The sequence below is a fragment of the Uranotaenia lowii genome, chromosome 3 (genome assembly GCF_029784155.1).
Source record: "Uranotaenia lowii strain MFRU-FL chromosome 3, ASM2978415v1, whole genome shotgun sequence".
NCBI classification, from domain to species: domain Eukaryota; kingdom Metazoa; phylum Arthropoda; class Insecta; order Diptera; family Culicidae; genus Uranotaenia; species Uranotaenia lowii.
In genome coordinates this window covers 326,344,367-326,358,394 of record NC_073693.1, presented here as the reverse complement: position 1 = coordinate 326,358,394, position 14,028 = coordinate 326,344,367, and the positions used below count along the sequence as shown (strand labels likewise).

Sequence of the window (14,028 nt, the reverse complement as noted above, 5' to 3'; positions counted from 1 at the left end):
AATGTAACAGGTAAAAATTTGTCACAAAAACTCCTCCCCCCTCCCCATGAGCTGGTTTTTGCTACGGTGTAGTGTTAAGAATTTAGATCTCTTCACAGAAACTTGAAGTTCAATAGAAATTTTTCAAAATTGGTGTCTCTACAGAAAACAAAATTGAAACGAATGCCAATAGTTAAAAAACACCCAAATTGATGTTTTATAAAATAGACAATGTTATCTAGGTAACCAAAAAAGACATCAAGTTAACGATTTTTAATAGTTAAGAATCTTTTCTACAGATATCGAATTACAAGAATATCAAATGAAGAAGTTGTGAGGTTTTTGAACCACAGAAAAGCTTGTTCAGCCCCACTGTTCCTCATCATCGTCCGCTGCTTCTGGACCGGAATGCAATATTCCGAATGGGATTTTGATATTCCGTTCACGTTTTTATTGTAGCTACGCCGTTGCTTCTTTTTTGTTTTCAAGAAATAGGAGGAGGGTGAGGTTGGTATGTTTGAACCAATAATACTGGAGGGACCCGCGCTCTGACTTGCAAGCAAGTGCTCTTGACGAGTGTCGTCGTCGTCGTCGTCGTCGTCTTATCCGCAGTGCAGTGAGCCCGGGTACGTGCCTGCCGGTTGGCGTGAACTTGAAAGACCCCTTCCCAAATCAAACGCCTCCGGAGGAGGACATTGCCCATCGGAGTTGAAATTGCCCGTTGATTCAACTCCCACCTCCCTATGTTTAATCAGCAGCCTAGAATCCCATTACGGCTTCTCGGTTTGATATAAATACTTTTCGACCACCGGACAAACAGTATCAGTTCCAGTTAAACCACAATCAATTCAACACTTAATTCGTTCCGAATTCAACAATCAATCAAGATGTACACCAAAGTATTGGTAAGTTAACGACCCTTCATTGGCCATCTGCTTCCTTTTGCGGGAAGACGGCGATGCCAATCAACGTCGTCCCACAAAGGACGGAAACGTCAATAAATTCTAACAAATGTTCTTCTCACCAAAAACCGTCCCCTATAAATAGATCTGCCTGGCCGCTACCTTCCTGAGCTCTGCGTCAGCCGGAGTAGTTCCAGTGGCTGCCCCACTGGCCGCAGCAGGAGTTGTTGCGCCTTACGCCACCTCCTATAACGCCCACACCGTGAACCACAACATTGCGGCTCCATATGTGGCTGCCGCTCCAGTGGCCGCTCGATATGTCGCTGCTCCTTTGGCCGCTGCTCCCTTGGCCGCTGCACCTTTCGCCGCCGCCGCCGCTCGCTATGTTGCTGGTCCAGCTGCGCTGACCGCTGCTGCTCCAGCCTTTGCCCCAGCTGCCTACGCTCCAGCTTATGCTGCCGCCTACAGCGCCGCTCCCTACACTGCTGCCGCAGCCTATCCCTATCTGTTCTAAATGATGAAGGAATAACTTCCTTCGTTCCCCCCCTGCCAGGATATGAACTCTATCTAGTCAATTTGGATTCGACCCGACTGTGCGACCGACACGTGACAATCCTGTCATCTTTCTAGCTAGCAATGAAAATAGAATAAATTTTAATTGAATTCTACCGAACGCCTTTTTATATCGATGCAATTTAAAGAAATACAATTCACAGCTCCTCTAAGCTACGGGACATAAATTCCTAACCTGGACCGATATACTGGTAACTTTTGATGTCTCGGTTTCTTCTAAGAAAGTGGGTCATTAAATCTGAAAAAAAAAATATTTGCAAAAACTTGTAGTTCAGATCCTCCAGCAGAACTATTGAAAAAATCGAGGCGATCCAGCAGCAAACCCATAGGAGAGGTTGCAAAAATTTCTGTGCCGAAAATGCACTGAACAGTGTACTGTACCATAGATGATATGATTGGAAAAGCACCACTGGCAAAAAGCTCGAACTTCCAGACAATATGATGATTTGTGGGTGCAGAATATACCTGCTGCTTCGACCAGAACCAAAACATTGTTTGTTTTGGTTTCCACTTGCTTCGGGCAGTTCCCAATTGATGATTGCTTAAGACAACACGTTTAAACTCGACATTTAAGATTTGAGGGAACTGATTTACAAATGTAATTAAAGGGTTTGGGGAACGTTTGTCTACAGCCAGGAAGTCTGGATCGGGGGGAAATCGAAAACCGGAAGCCGCTGAAACGACAAAGAGAGTTGCCGGTAGTTTCAAGCGAAACCCTAACCTCTCTCTCCGAGATGCCGCAAATAAGCTGGGTGTATCGTCTACAACCGTGCATCGAGCCAAAAAACGAGCCGAACTATCAATTTACAAGAAGCTAGTGACTCCAAATCGCGATGATAAACAAAATACGACGGCCAAAGCGCGATTCCGGAGGCTGTACACGACGATGCTGACGAAGTTTGACTGCGTGGTAATGGACGACGAAACCTACGTTAAAGCCGACTACAAGCAGCTTCCGGGACAGGAGTTTTATACGGAAAAAGGAAGGGAAAAGGTAGCAGATATTTTCAAGCACATGAAACTGCCAGAGTTCGCGAAGAAGAGCAGCATTTTCATAGCTTCCGGGACTGTCAACCAAGAAATTTACGTCAAAGAGTGTTTGAATAAACGTCTGCTGCCTTTCCTGAAGAAACACGGTTGTTCCGTACTGTTTTGGCCGGATTTGGCATCTTGCATTACGGTAAAATGGCCATGGAGTGGTACGACGCCAACAACGTGCAGGTGGTTCCCAAGGATAAGAACCCTCCCAACACGCCAGAGCTCCGCCCAATTGAGAAATACTGGGTTATTGTCAAGCGGAACCTAAAGAAGACAAAAAAAACTGCTAAGGATGAGCAGCAGTTCAAGGCAAACTGGCTTTCTGCGGCGAAGAAGGTGGACAAGGTGGCTGTACAAAATCTGATGGCAGGGGTTAAGCGTAAGGCCCGGCAATTCGGATTCGGAAAAGCGGAAACCTAATTGAATATTTTTCCTGAATTTTATACTAATTAAACTTGAACAAGAAATTTAATTTGGTTTTTGAAATAAACAATTTCACCGATTTACACGCGTTTTCCTTTGACCAAATTTTGACCGTATCACCCTTTAAGTTTGAAAGTGATGTATTTGTTCACAAGCTACAATATAATGAGAGAAAACCGTGAATCCTGCAGTACAGTACAGTAGGAATTTGAGGTTAGGCACTTACAATTTAGTGGGCTTGCTAGTTTATAATACCCTGTATGTATCTTCGTGATTTATGCCATTCTTTGCACCCTATGAAATATCGATCAATAAACTAATTGTTTAATTGTTTTATAAAGTATACATACTTCTCTACAAACGATAATCACTGTAGGCTGCGTTAAACTCAATCAAGCTAGAAAGCTTTAGCGGACCCTACAGAAAAGTTATTCAATTAGGATTCAGGCCCGTTCGAATGTTATTTCCTTAACTTACGGTAAAGTGTATAGCACTAGTGGATAACTGATCCTAAATTCCACTATTTTCAGAAGGAATGCCTAAACACTATCATGAGAGAGAAACTTCAGATTGGCTATTCTAGCCCTTGCAGCAACACTTGGGTAAAAAGGTGTTCGGTTCTTAACATGGTCACACTAGATTGCGTGTAAATCGATTTTTTTTATTATAAAAATCAAAGTATCTTTTTTTTTGAAGATGTATAAACGACGGAAAATTTACTCCATTAACATTCCGGTCGACCTAGTCCGAATTGGCGAGCCTTTCGTTTGACGCCTGCCATCAGATTTTGTACGATCACCTTATCCACTTTCTCCGCCAGTTTGCTTTGAACTGCTGCTCGCTGTTAACAGTTTTTAGGGTCTTCTTAAGGTTCTGCTTAACTATCGCCCAAGATTTTTCGATTGGGCGAAGTTCTGGTGTGTTGGGAGGGATCTTATTCCGGGCACAACCTGAATGTTGTTAGCGGCATACCACTTCATGGTCTTTTTCCCATAGAGGCAGGCAGGCTGCAACTATAATTTACTTTTCGAAACCATATGAGGCCCTTGGAGCCAAAGGGGTATAAGTGCTTAAAAGCTTTTTTCGAGAAAACACGCTTTTAAATTGTTGTGTTTTCCATTTTAATTATATTTTTCTAGAATCGGTATTTTTCTATCGAATGTAAGAGTATGTAAATAAAATGCTGAATTGCTGGTAGGGAGACAATTTTAAAAAACTCTCCAAATATTCCAGGAAATGTTACTCCAATCGGCCGGTGGCAGCCTCAATCCAAGATCTAAATTGAAGATATAAAAGTTTTTAAAAATTAACACCAGGTTGACGTTTCTCGGTTGAAAACGCCAGGAACTTTGCATCATTCAGTCAAACGACCTAGTACTGAATCGTAGTCATAAAAATCCTTCAACAGGTTATGCCTCTTTTTGCTGTTTTTAAACTGAATAATGGGTAATTTTTACACGTCATTTGTTTCTCCGCTAATTCGGATAATGTGTGCATGATGTGTGGAAATCGCATTCCAGTTTTACAGCTTTATAATACAAATACAGTCCTACACGCTCCTTTTTATGAACTCAAAATTAAATTGTTTTTGGTCAAAGCAGCACGTCAGTGGCAGCCCTTAACTTTGAGTTTGATTGGGCTATCGCAAAACTAGGTTCTGATAGGCATACTCACAGCTAAGTTCGATAACCGAATTTCAATTTTTGAACTTTTTTATGCCTTTATTCATAGCTACCCTAAATGCAGTTCGGCAAAAATGGCATAAATGGGATTAGCTTTGAGTTCGTAGTTCGAACTCCGCTTTGAACCATCGCAAGGAGGAAAAATGAAACACAACTTAAAGTTCACAGAATCGAACTATGTTTTGAACCACGGTTCAACTTTATTTTGAGTATCAAAATAGGAGCGTGTATTCGCCGCTAGTAGTATTTTTGTCATAATTCAGAAGGTTTCACTTACACTTTTTGGTTTTGGAAAAATTGACCTCACAAACAGTGATGATGGTGGCAAAATGAATGATTTCATCATCACACGTAAAAGAGATGCCACTCAATTTGGGATCGTGGTAATTCAGAAGTATTGATACTCTGAGTGATTTGCTTAGAGTATTCATTAAACTCCCGGATAGGGAATATGGTAAGTGGAGAAAGCGACAACAGCTATTGCTAGTGTTGCTGGTATCCTTTCAGATCTGATTCCTGGAAAAAAAATCCGGGAATTTGGAAAAATCGACAACGGACATATACATTTAAAAAACAAAAATTAAAAAAATAGTTGTAAACAAAATAACAGAAACATTGAAACATTGGAACCTCATAGATAGATAAAATTCTTTCAAAAGATACACAAGCCACTTTTGTGATATAGCTTAGTTGGCGAGTCAGTTGCTTCCAGAGTTTTTCAATAACTAATAACAAAATAAATTAGGCGAAAAAGTGGCAGACACTTATGTATAGTTTTTATTTCTCAAATATCCCCATATAAAATGTTTAGGAAAATATAAATAAAAAGTTCTAAAACCTTTTTCGCTTTGTCCAAAACAACCGTTTGTCTTTTGAAATGTTGTTCCTGGACTTTAAATTTTCACATGGATTAAGTTTTAAGATTTTCACACTGTTGCCAAATTTAAATATGATTCCTTTATGGAAATTCTCAGCTTTAAAAAAAATTCAACTCAATCCGTTTGAAGTTCGCCCTAGAGTTATTCTATGAAAGTAAAATTTTGCACAGTTTGTTATTTTGATAATATAGCTAAGGATCACCCTACTGTGTATGTATCATTAGCATATGAATAAGCCTATAAAATTCTTGTGGTTAACAATTTTATTACAGACTATAAATTAAATTACAGTTTGGATATTTCTTGGAAAATCAGGACAATTCAGTTCATGTAAAGACAATTTTTCAAAAATCAGGACGATCCTTCGAAAATCAGGACAAACCCTGATTTATCAGCACAACTGGCACCTCTGCTCGTGTTCAAAGTGTATTGCCCTAAAGCTGCATTACATAGATACTTCGTTTTGTCAACCATTTTTTCAAATAACTGTAGGCGCATTTAACCGGATAGACACGCAAGGAACATTTTTCCCTTGTTGGTTTTTCAATTCTGTTTGGCCATAAGCCTCTTAGGTCATAAATAAACCACGATGTCTTTTTCGAACTTTTTAAAAGAAAAAATCGGCATTTTTGAAAATTTGCCACCTTTTAATGAAAACCTCCCCTATTCAAAGTGCTATTCAGAAAAAAATCTATCGGGGGGTCTAGAACAATTTTTTTTGGGAAGATGTGCAAACAAAATACACATACAAAATTTTCAAGTATTTTCTAATAACTTTTTCTAAGAACTTTAAATTTTATATTTTTTATCTTACATGTGTTAACACATTGCGAACCTAATACGAGATATCTCGTTTTTTCGCTCGCCTGGCTTTTGTACTACACTTCGAAGTATAACTTAAATGTTATAAATAAAATAATGAAAATATATTCGTCAAATTTAACACAGCACTTTTGGTAATTTGTAGAATTTGGTTTCTAAGATACAGTTTGGTTTCAAAAATACGGATTGCCGAACTTCGGTGTTTTTCAGCTTAAATTTATACCCGGTCCTTTGTGAGTTAAGGTTTCTTCACAAATAAATAACAATTTAAAAATTTTGAATAAATGGTGTTTTAAAATAAAAATTTTCGCAATGATGTTAAATTTCGAAGGAAATTTGTAAATTTACAATAAACATTATCTAGATATAGCCCTAAAATAAACTGGAAACTCTGTAGCAAATAAACAATAAGCAAATATTCTCTATGATTCTATCGAAGATAGAGTGTAGTTTTGAGTTGAGTGGAAGAAAGTTACAATTTAATCATTCTGCAATTTATTTGGTGGTTTCTGGAAGAACCATAAAATTTATTTTCTAACTCGGTTTTCATAGATTCCGGAAGTATGTCGAGGCTGGTTTGGTAAATTTCGCTTTTTCCTTGGCGGTCTGAGAGAATGATTTATTGAAAAAGTTCAGGTACTTAAAAGGTAATGTACGTTTTAAATTTGAAAAACTTATTGAAATATGGATTTAAAGAAACCTCGCAATGCTTTTTAAAGCTTATCTAACACATTGTGACAACCAAGGTTGCCGGAAGAAAATTGTATGTTTTTGAGAAATAAAAAATCTCACTTTCTATGATTTTCCCATAAAATTCTGTGATGGTTTTCTGTGATGCTATTTCCTTTAATTTCATCGAGAATTCATGATAAATTGGGTCTTTTTCCCATTTTAGTTGGGGAAAATAAATCAACATTACCAATTTAATCATATTAAGTTTTATAACGGCAAAAAAAAAAAAATAATTGGAAATCCATTCTCAATTTAAAAATTTTGTGAAATCTCTGAATATTTCAAAATTCTGTGTTCTGTGATGAAAATCTGCTCAAAATTCTGTGAATTTACAGATTTTTCTGTGATTTCGGCAACCTTGGTGACAAACTAAGGTGTTTCATATAAGAAAAATAATATGCTTAAAACACTCTAGAAACTGGAAATTCTGTGTTGAAAGGAAACAATTTTCGTGGAAACAAAATAATTTAAAATCCCAGAAAACAAAAAACAAACAACAGGAAACAAAATAAAATAACAAAGAGAATATAATTTTATAAACGTCCTCTTGTTAACTTGCTAAACTTTTCCCAATTTATTTTAAGGCTAATTCTAGCTTTTTTAATGTAAATTTTCTTTTTTTTTAAATTTAACATTTTTGCCAAAATTTATAAAGGAAAATCCCTTTTATCAATTTTTTTTTATTAATAATTTATTTTTGTATCGTAACACAACCAAACTCAAAACTGTAAAATTTAAAGGTCTTAGGAATAATTGTTGAAACTAACTCGCGAAGACCGAACGATCGATGTTTACAATCGCAAATGTAAACAATAACAGAGGGTCGCAAGTTGTTGAGAACGTCAATTCGCTATTGTTCTAGAATCGACGAAGAGTGAATTCGTAGTGTTTGCTGGAATTGTTGCCAGTTGAACAAATTGGAAATCATTAGAGAAGTGCTGCCAAAACTACGGATGAATAATCCAATATATCAATCACTATTGTAACCTGACCTTTTTGAAGGACTTGCACATGAATAAATATGAATAATGTTTGAAATCACAAGAATAAATAATTAGAAAACTTGAAAATTTTGTTCGAGTATTTGGTTTGCACATCTTCCAAAAAAAAGTTGTTCGAGACCCTCTAATAGATTTTTTTTTCCTGAATGCCTTATTCATAGGAAATGGATAGGAGAAATTGTTCTAGAAATACACTGTGAAACATGATGAATCCATTATAATCGAAAAAAGAAACAAGCATAAATAATACATTTCTATCACTAACTATCTCGAGATCTAAACTTTATTATATTTACTCCCACTTTTCTCAGCTTTCGCAAACCGAAATAAAGTAAACATTGCATTAGCAGGAGAATTATTGATGTCGAGCAATTGTTCCTGCAAGTGAAGGTAGTTTTTTTCGGTCTCTCCGACTATCTTCTTCGGTCCTCATATTGCGAATTCCCGTCCAAATAAACCATTTCGGTAATGTTCGGTTCGGTTTGCTCGTACGATCGTCGTAGATGTTATCCCTGGCCGGTGATAAACCCTCCGAATGACAGCCGCCAATACAATGGAGGGCCGTTCGTTCGTTCGTTTGTTTGTTTGTTTAGACTTGGCGCTGCTTCGAAGATCTTGCTTGTCGAAACCATCTGCAGCCGATTCGGCTTCTGGCTTCAGCATCAGGCAGGAGCTTAGAGAGTATCGAGGTGCGACGAACGCGACACGAACGGTAACCGACTGTTTATGATGGGATGTATTTTTCTTCTTTCGAAAGAAAACAGCCGAGAGAGAGAGAGAAAAAAAAACATTGCAAGCACCAACCTGGGCGAAAAGTTGGGAAAATATTGCAACTTCAACCCCCTAAAGTCAATGCGAGTATGAGGGTAAACAAGCGAATGAAGATGTTTTTCCTCCTCGGAAAGGTATGATTTGCGTTACTGGGTATGTTAGTATACATTGGTTTCTGAATTGAGCAACCGAATTGCGACATTTGGACTTGCTACCTTACAGAGCACCAGCAAAATCGTTTTATCTGTACTTGGAGGCTTTAACTTTAGAGTGAAACATTCTTCTGTTGATATTTTCTTTTTGTTTCAGAAGGTTGCACGAAAGCAAAATATAAAGCACTTGCCTAAGAAATACATTATGAAAAAAGCGGAATTTGTCTTTTTTAAGTGGTTGTTGTTGAGATAGTTAAATCAACGCATAAAAAAACTCAAACAAATCACATAGAGATAGAGCTTCTCTTGCCTTCTAGATCAAATTTGCAGTTGTCAAATCTTGAAAACTTATTCTAACCGTAATTCGTACACGGAAACCGGAAGTTTTTTCACGAGTAGGGGAAAGTCGGGTAAGACGGACACCCTAAGGTAGAATCGTAATAGAAAACCAGATATTCGTTTTTCATCGCAGTTTTCATGCAGATGGACAGTTTAGGTTGATTGCTATCGCATTAACCATTGGAATGAGTAAATTTCCTCAATCAAGACTGTTTTTCTAGCAATCAAAAACATGCTGGCAAATTACTCTTATCAAAAATGGTCGGGTAAAACGGACACTGCTCAGAAAAGACACATTTTGCCTCAAATATTGATGTAAAAGTAGAAATTTTTGCTAGTTAAGTATTTGAAAACGTTCTTAAACCAAAATGGAACCAACTGGTCCGAGTCCAGAAGCGAAACAATATGGTTTCGGAATTCAGTATTTTATAGGCGCTTTCTTCACCGGAGATCCTATTTTTACAGTTTTTATGGCCTGTTTGAGATGGTGAATGCTTTTCGACCGACAATTGCTCTTGTCAAGGTCTTTTGATAGCATATGGAGGATCACACCAATACTTACTTACTTACTTAATGATCCCGCGCCGATCCTCCGGTGCATAGGGCCGTGGTAAAAGACCTCCACTGTTGACGATCCGGAGCCAGCGTCTTCACCTGGTCCCAGTCAAGATTTTCGTCGACAGTTCGGATTTCAGCGGCTAAGCTTCGCCGCCACGAATTTCTGGGCCTGCCTCTTCTTCGATGACCTTCTGGATTCCAATCTAGCGCCTCTCTGCAAATCTCGTTTTCATCTTTTCGCAGCGTGTGCCCAATCCATCTCCACTTACGTTCCCGAATCTCGATTTCTAGCGCCCTTTGATGACACCGGCGATGTAGTTCCTCATTCGAGATCCAGTTGCCAGGCCACCAAGCGCGGATGATATTCCGCAGGCAGCGATTCACAAAAACTTGCAGTTTTCGCGTCGTTACCGCATATGTGCACCAAGTTTCGCACCCGTACAGCAATACGGATTTGACGTTTGAGTTGAAGATTCGGATTTTTGTTCGTAGAGAGATCTTGCGTGACCGCCAGATGTTTCGGAGACTCGCAAACGCAAATCGGGCCTTTCTGATCCGTGTTTCGATGTCTTTTCTGGTACCACCATCAGGCGTAATCTGGCTACCAAGATACTGGAAGCACTCCACTTTCTCAACCTGTTGCCCAGCTACCATGAAACTGGAGGGATTTCCTGTGTTGATCTCCATCGACTTGGTCTTTCCGACATTGACTTTGAGACCTGCTGCCTTGGAACTTTCGGTGAGGTCGTCGAGTTTGCTCTGCATATCTGGTTGTGTTTGGGCGAGCAAAACAACATCGTCAGCCAGGTCAAGGTCGTTCAGTTGCTCCATTGTTGAAGGATTCCACGGCAATCCTCGGTTCGGTGCACAGTCAATCGATCCAATCAGAATCTCATCCATTACGATTAGAAAAAGTAGCGGTGATAGAAAACATCCTTGTCTCACTCCAGCAGTTACCGGGATTGGTTCGGACAAGACACCGTCGTGCAAGACCTTGCACGAAAATGCCTCATACTGTGCTTCGATGAGATGGACTAGTTTCTCTGGGACCCCTCGTCGCCTTAGAGCCGCCCAGATGTTTTCATGGTTGAGTCGGTCGAATGCTTTTTCGAAATCAACGAACACCAGCAGAAGAGAGTCTTGGAATTCGTTGATTTGTTCCAGTATGATTCGTAGCGTTGTGATGTGGTCCACACATGATCGTCGAGATCGGAATCCAGCTTGTTGCCGTCGGAGTGTAGCGTCTATTTTCTCCTGGATCCTGTTCAGAATCACTTTGCAGAGTACTTTGAGGGTTGTACAGATCAACGTTATGCCTCGCCAGTTACCGCACTCTGTCAGGTCTCCTTTCTTCGGGACCTTTACGAGGATACCCTGCATCCAGTCGGCCGGGAATGTTGCAGTATCCCAGATGTCAGCGAAAACACGGTGCAACATTTGTGCTGATAAGGCAGGGTCGGCTTTCAGCATTTCAGCAGGGATGCAATCGATCCCAGGTGCTTTGTTGGATTTCATGTTTTTGATTGCCGCTTCTATTTCAGCCAGCGAAGGCGCTTCCGAGTTGACGCCATTTATGCGACTTACTGTTGGCGCTTCGAGCTGCAGATTCTGTTGGCCATCGCTATTCGTGGCTCGGAAGAGTTGTTCGAAGTGCTCAGTCCATCGTTTGAGCTGATCTGTTCGATCGGTCAATAACTGACCTGCTCGGTCTTTTAGCGGCATTCTTGCATTAGTCCTTGCACCACTGAGGCGGCGAGAAATGTCATAAAGTAATCGGATATCTCCATTGGCGGCGGCTCTTTCTCCCTCTTCGGCTAGGGAGTTTGTCCAGGTTCTCTTGTCTCGTCTACAAGCTCGTTTAACTGCCTTTTCCAGCTCCGCATATCGTAAGCGGGCGGCTGCTTTGGCTGACCCGGTACATGCCTGCTCAATTCCGACTTTCGCCTTTCTCCGATCATCGACCATCCTCCAAGTTTCATCCGACATCCATTCACTCCTTCTTCCACAAACTTTACCGAGAGTACCATGGCTCGTCGTGATAAAGGCATTCTTGATTCCACACCACTGTTCTTCGACTGTTCCGTCTGTCGGCAGCTCCGAGGCTCGGATCACACCGATGAAAAGTTTAAAACACCTGGAGAAACTTATGTGTCCGTTTTACACGACCTTGAGGTGTCCGTCTTACCCGCCTTAACAACTTTTTTTTTCAAAACCTTTGTTGTTCAAGCCCTTTGACAGAAATTCGCCGATATTCCTCCAGATGGTTAAATAGAAGCCTAATAAACACTCTACCGTTGAAAACGGTTAGAATTTGAAAACTTTGCGAAATATGAACTATTTAATGAGGAGAGAAAATTACATCAAATAATGGATCCTCAAAGTTTTAGTTTGATTTGTTTACTATTATGAGACCTAGCTTGCTAAAAAATAAACAAAGGGTCTCGAGAGTGTTGATACACTTAAGCGAACATATTTTCATCATTAGATTTGTGCCAAACATTGTAATTTTTGAAATATTGAAAGTGTCCGTCTTACCCGACTTTCCCCTACAAGAATTTTCATAACATAGATTAAAGATGCATGTATTATCTCGCAGCATGTAACTCACAGCTGCATTTTTCATTCAACACGACATCATGGCTGATATATTTCGGAAATTGAACCCAATTTTTTTTATATTGGTCTATGAGCTACCTGGCTGACCCGCAAAGCAAGAATAGAACGGTTAAGGGAAGAGAAATAATTATATGAGAATATAAAATCTTAAAAGCGAATTCGCTCCTCATGTTATTTTTTAATTATTATTTAGCAATATTTTTTTATGAGAAAGTGCCAGCCTAAAAAGCCGACGGGAAAAAATAAATGGTTTACAAAAATTTAGGAAAAATGTGGAAACAGTTCACATCTAAGAGCAGACATATCAGAAGTACATTCTCATAAATGGAATGCGACCCTTCAATAAATCTATAAAAAATCTAAATGAATTTTAGATCCTTTTCCACTACAATAAACAGCTCAAATAGTCCGTTGATTCCAGACAAAACCTTCAAATTAACTACAGGCAAAATTTACAAAGTTATGATAATGGGCGAAATCGACAAAATTCACAAAATTTTCTGGAAAGAAAAAAATTACTAATTTCAAAAATTGATTAAATTTACGATAGAAAAAAATTGAAAAATTGACAGAATTCAATTTACAAAAAATGAGAAAATTCATAACATTTACAAAGCGACACAATCGACAAAAATTATAAAATTGATAAAATTGACAAAATTGACAAAGTTTACAAAAATGTCAAAATTGACGAAATTGACGAAATTGACAAAATCGACAATTTTCACAAAAATGACAAAATTAACAAATTCTACAAAAATTTAAAATTCACAAGATTGCTAAAATTGACAAAATTGACAAAATTGACATGCTTGACATACCTGACAAAATTGACAAAATGAAAAAAAAAATTTGAAATTCAATTAAAAAAAAAAACAAATTGAAAACATTGACAAAATTGACAAAATCGACAATATTGTCAAAATTTAAAAAAAGTTAAAATTGACGAAATTGACAAAGATTATAATATTGATAAAAATGACATCATCGATGAAAAAAAATTACAAAATCGAAAAGAATACAAAATTGATAAAATTGACATACCGACAAAAATGACAAAAATGGTAAAATTGACAAATGTGTCAATTTTGACAAAATTTAAAAAAAAAATCGACAATCTTGCCAATGTTGACATAATTGACAAAAATGACAAAATCGATAATTTTCACAAAAATGACAAAATTTTCAAAATTCACGAGATTGCTAAAATTTACAAAAATGACACAATTGACAAAATGATCAAAATTAAAAAAAAAAAATTCGAAATACAATTAAAATAAAACCAAATTGAAAACATTGACAAAATTGACAACAAATTCGACTATATTGACAAAATTAAAAAAATGTCAATATTGACGAAATTGATTGAGCGATTTAATCGACAAAAATTATTCTATTTTTTAAAATGACACCATCGATATAAATGACAAAATGGAAAAGAAGAAAAAATAAAATTGACAAATTTGACATCACTGACAAGAATGACAAAAATGGCAAAATTGACAAAATTGACAAATGTGTCAATGTTTACAAATTTGACAAAATTTAACTAAATTAAACAA

At 38.0% G+C, this 14,028-nt stretch overlaps 1 protein-coding gene across 1 annotated transcript; it reads left to right on the top strand.

Annotated features, from left to right (window-relative positions):
- Positions 1–776: 776 nt before the first annotated feature.
- LOC129757449 (cuticle protein 16.5-like) lies at positions 777–2,052 on the top strand. The gene is made up of 2 exons (XM_055754682.1): positions 777–884; positions 1,027–2,052. Exons 1-2 carry the CDS (start codon positions 867–869, stop codon positions 1,393–1,395), a joined length of 387 nt encoding a protein of 128 aa, XP_055610657.1. The 5' UTR covers positions 777–866; the 3' UTR covers positions 1,396–2,052.
- The last annotated feature ends 11,976 nt before the right edge of the window (positions 2,053–14,028 follow it).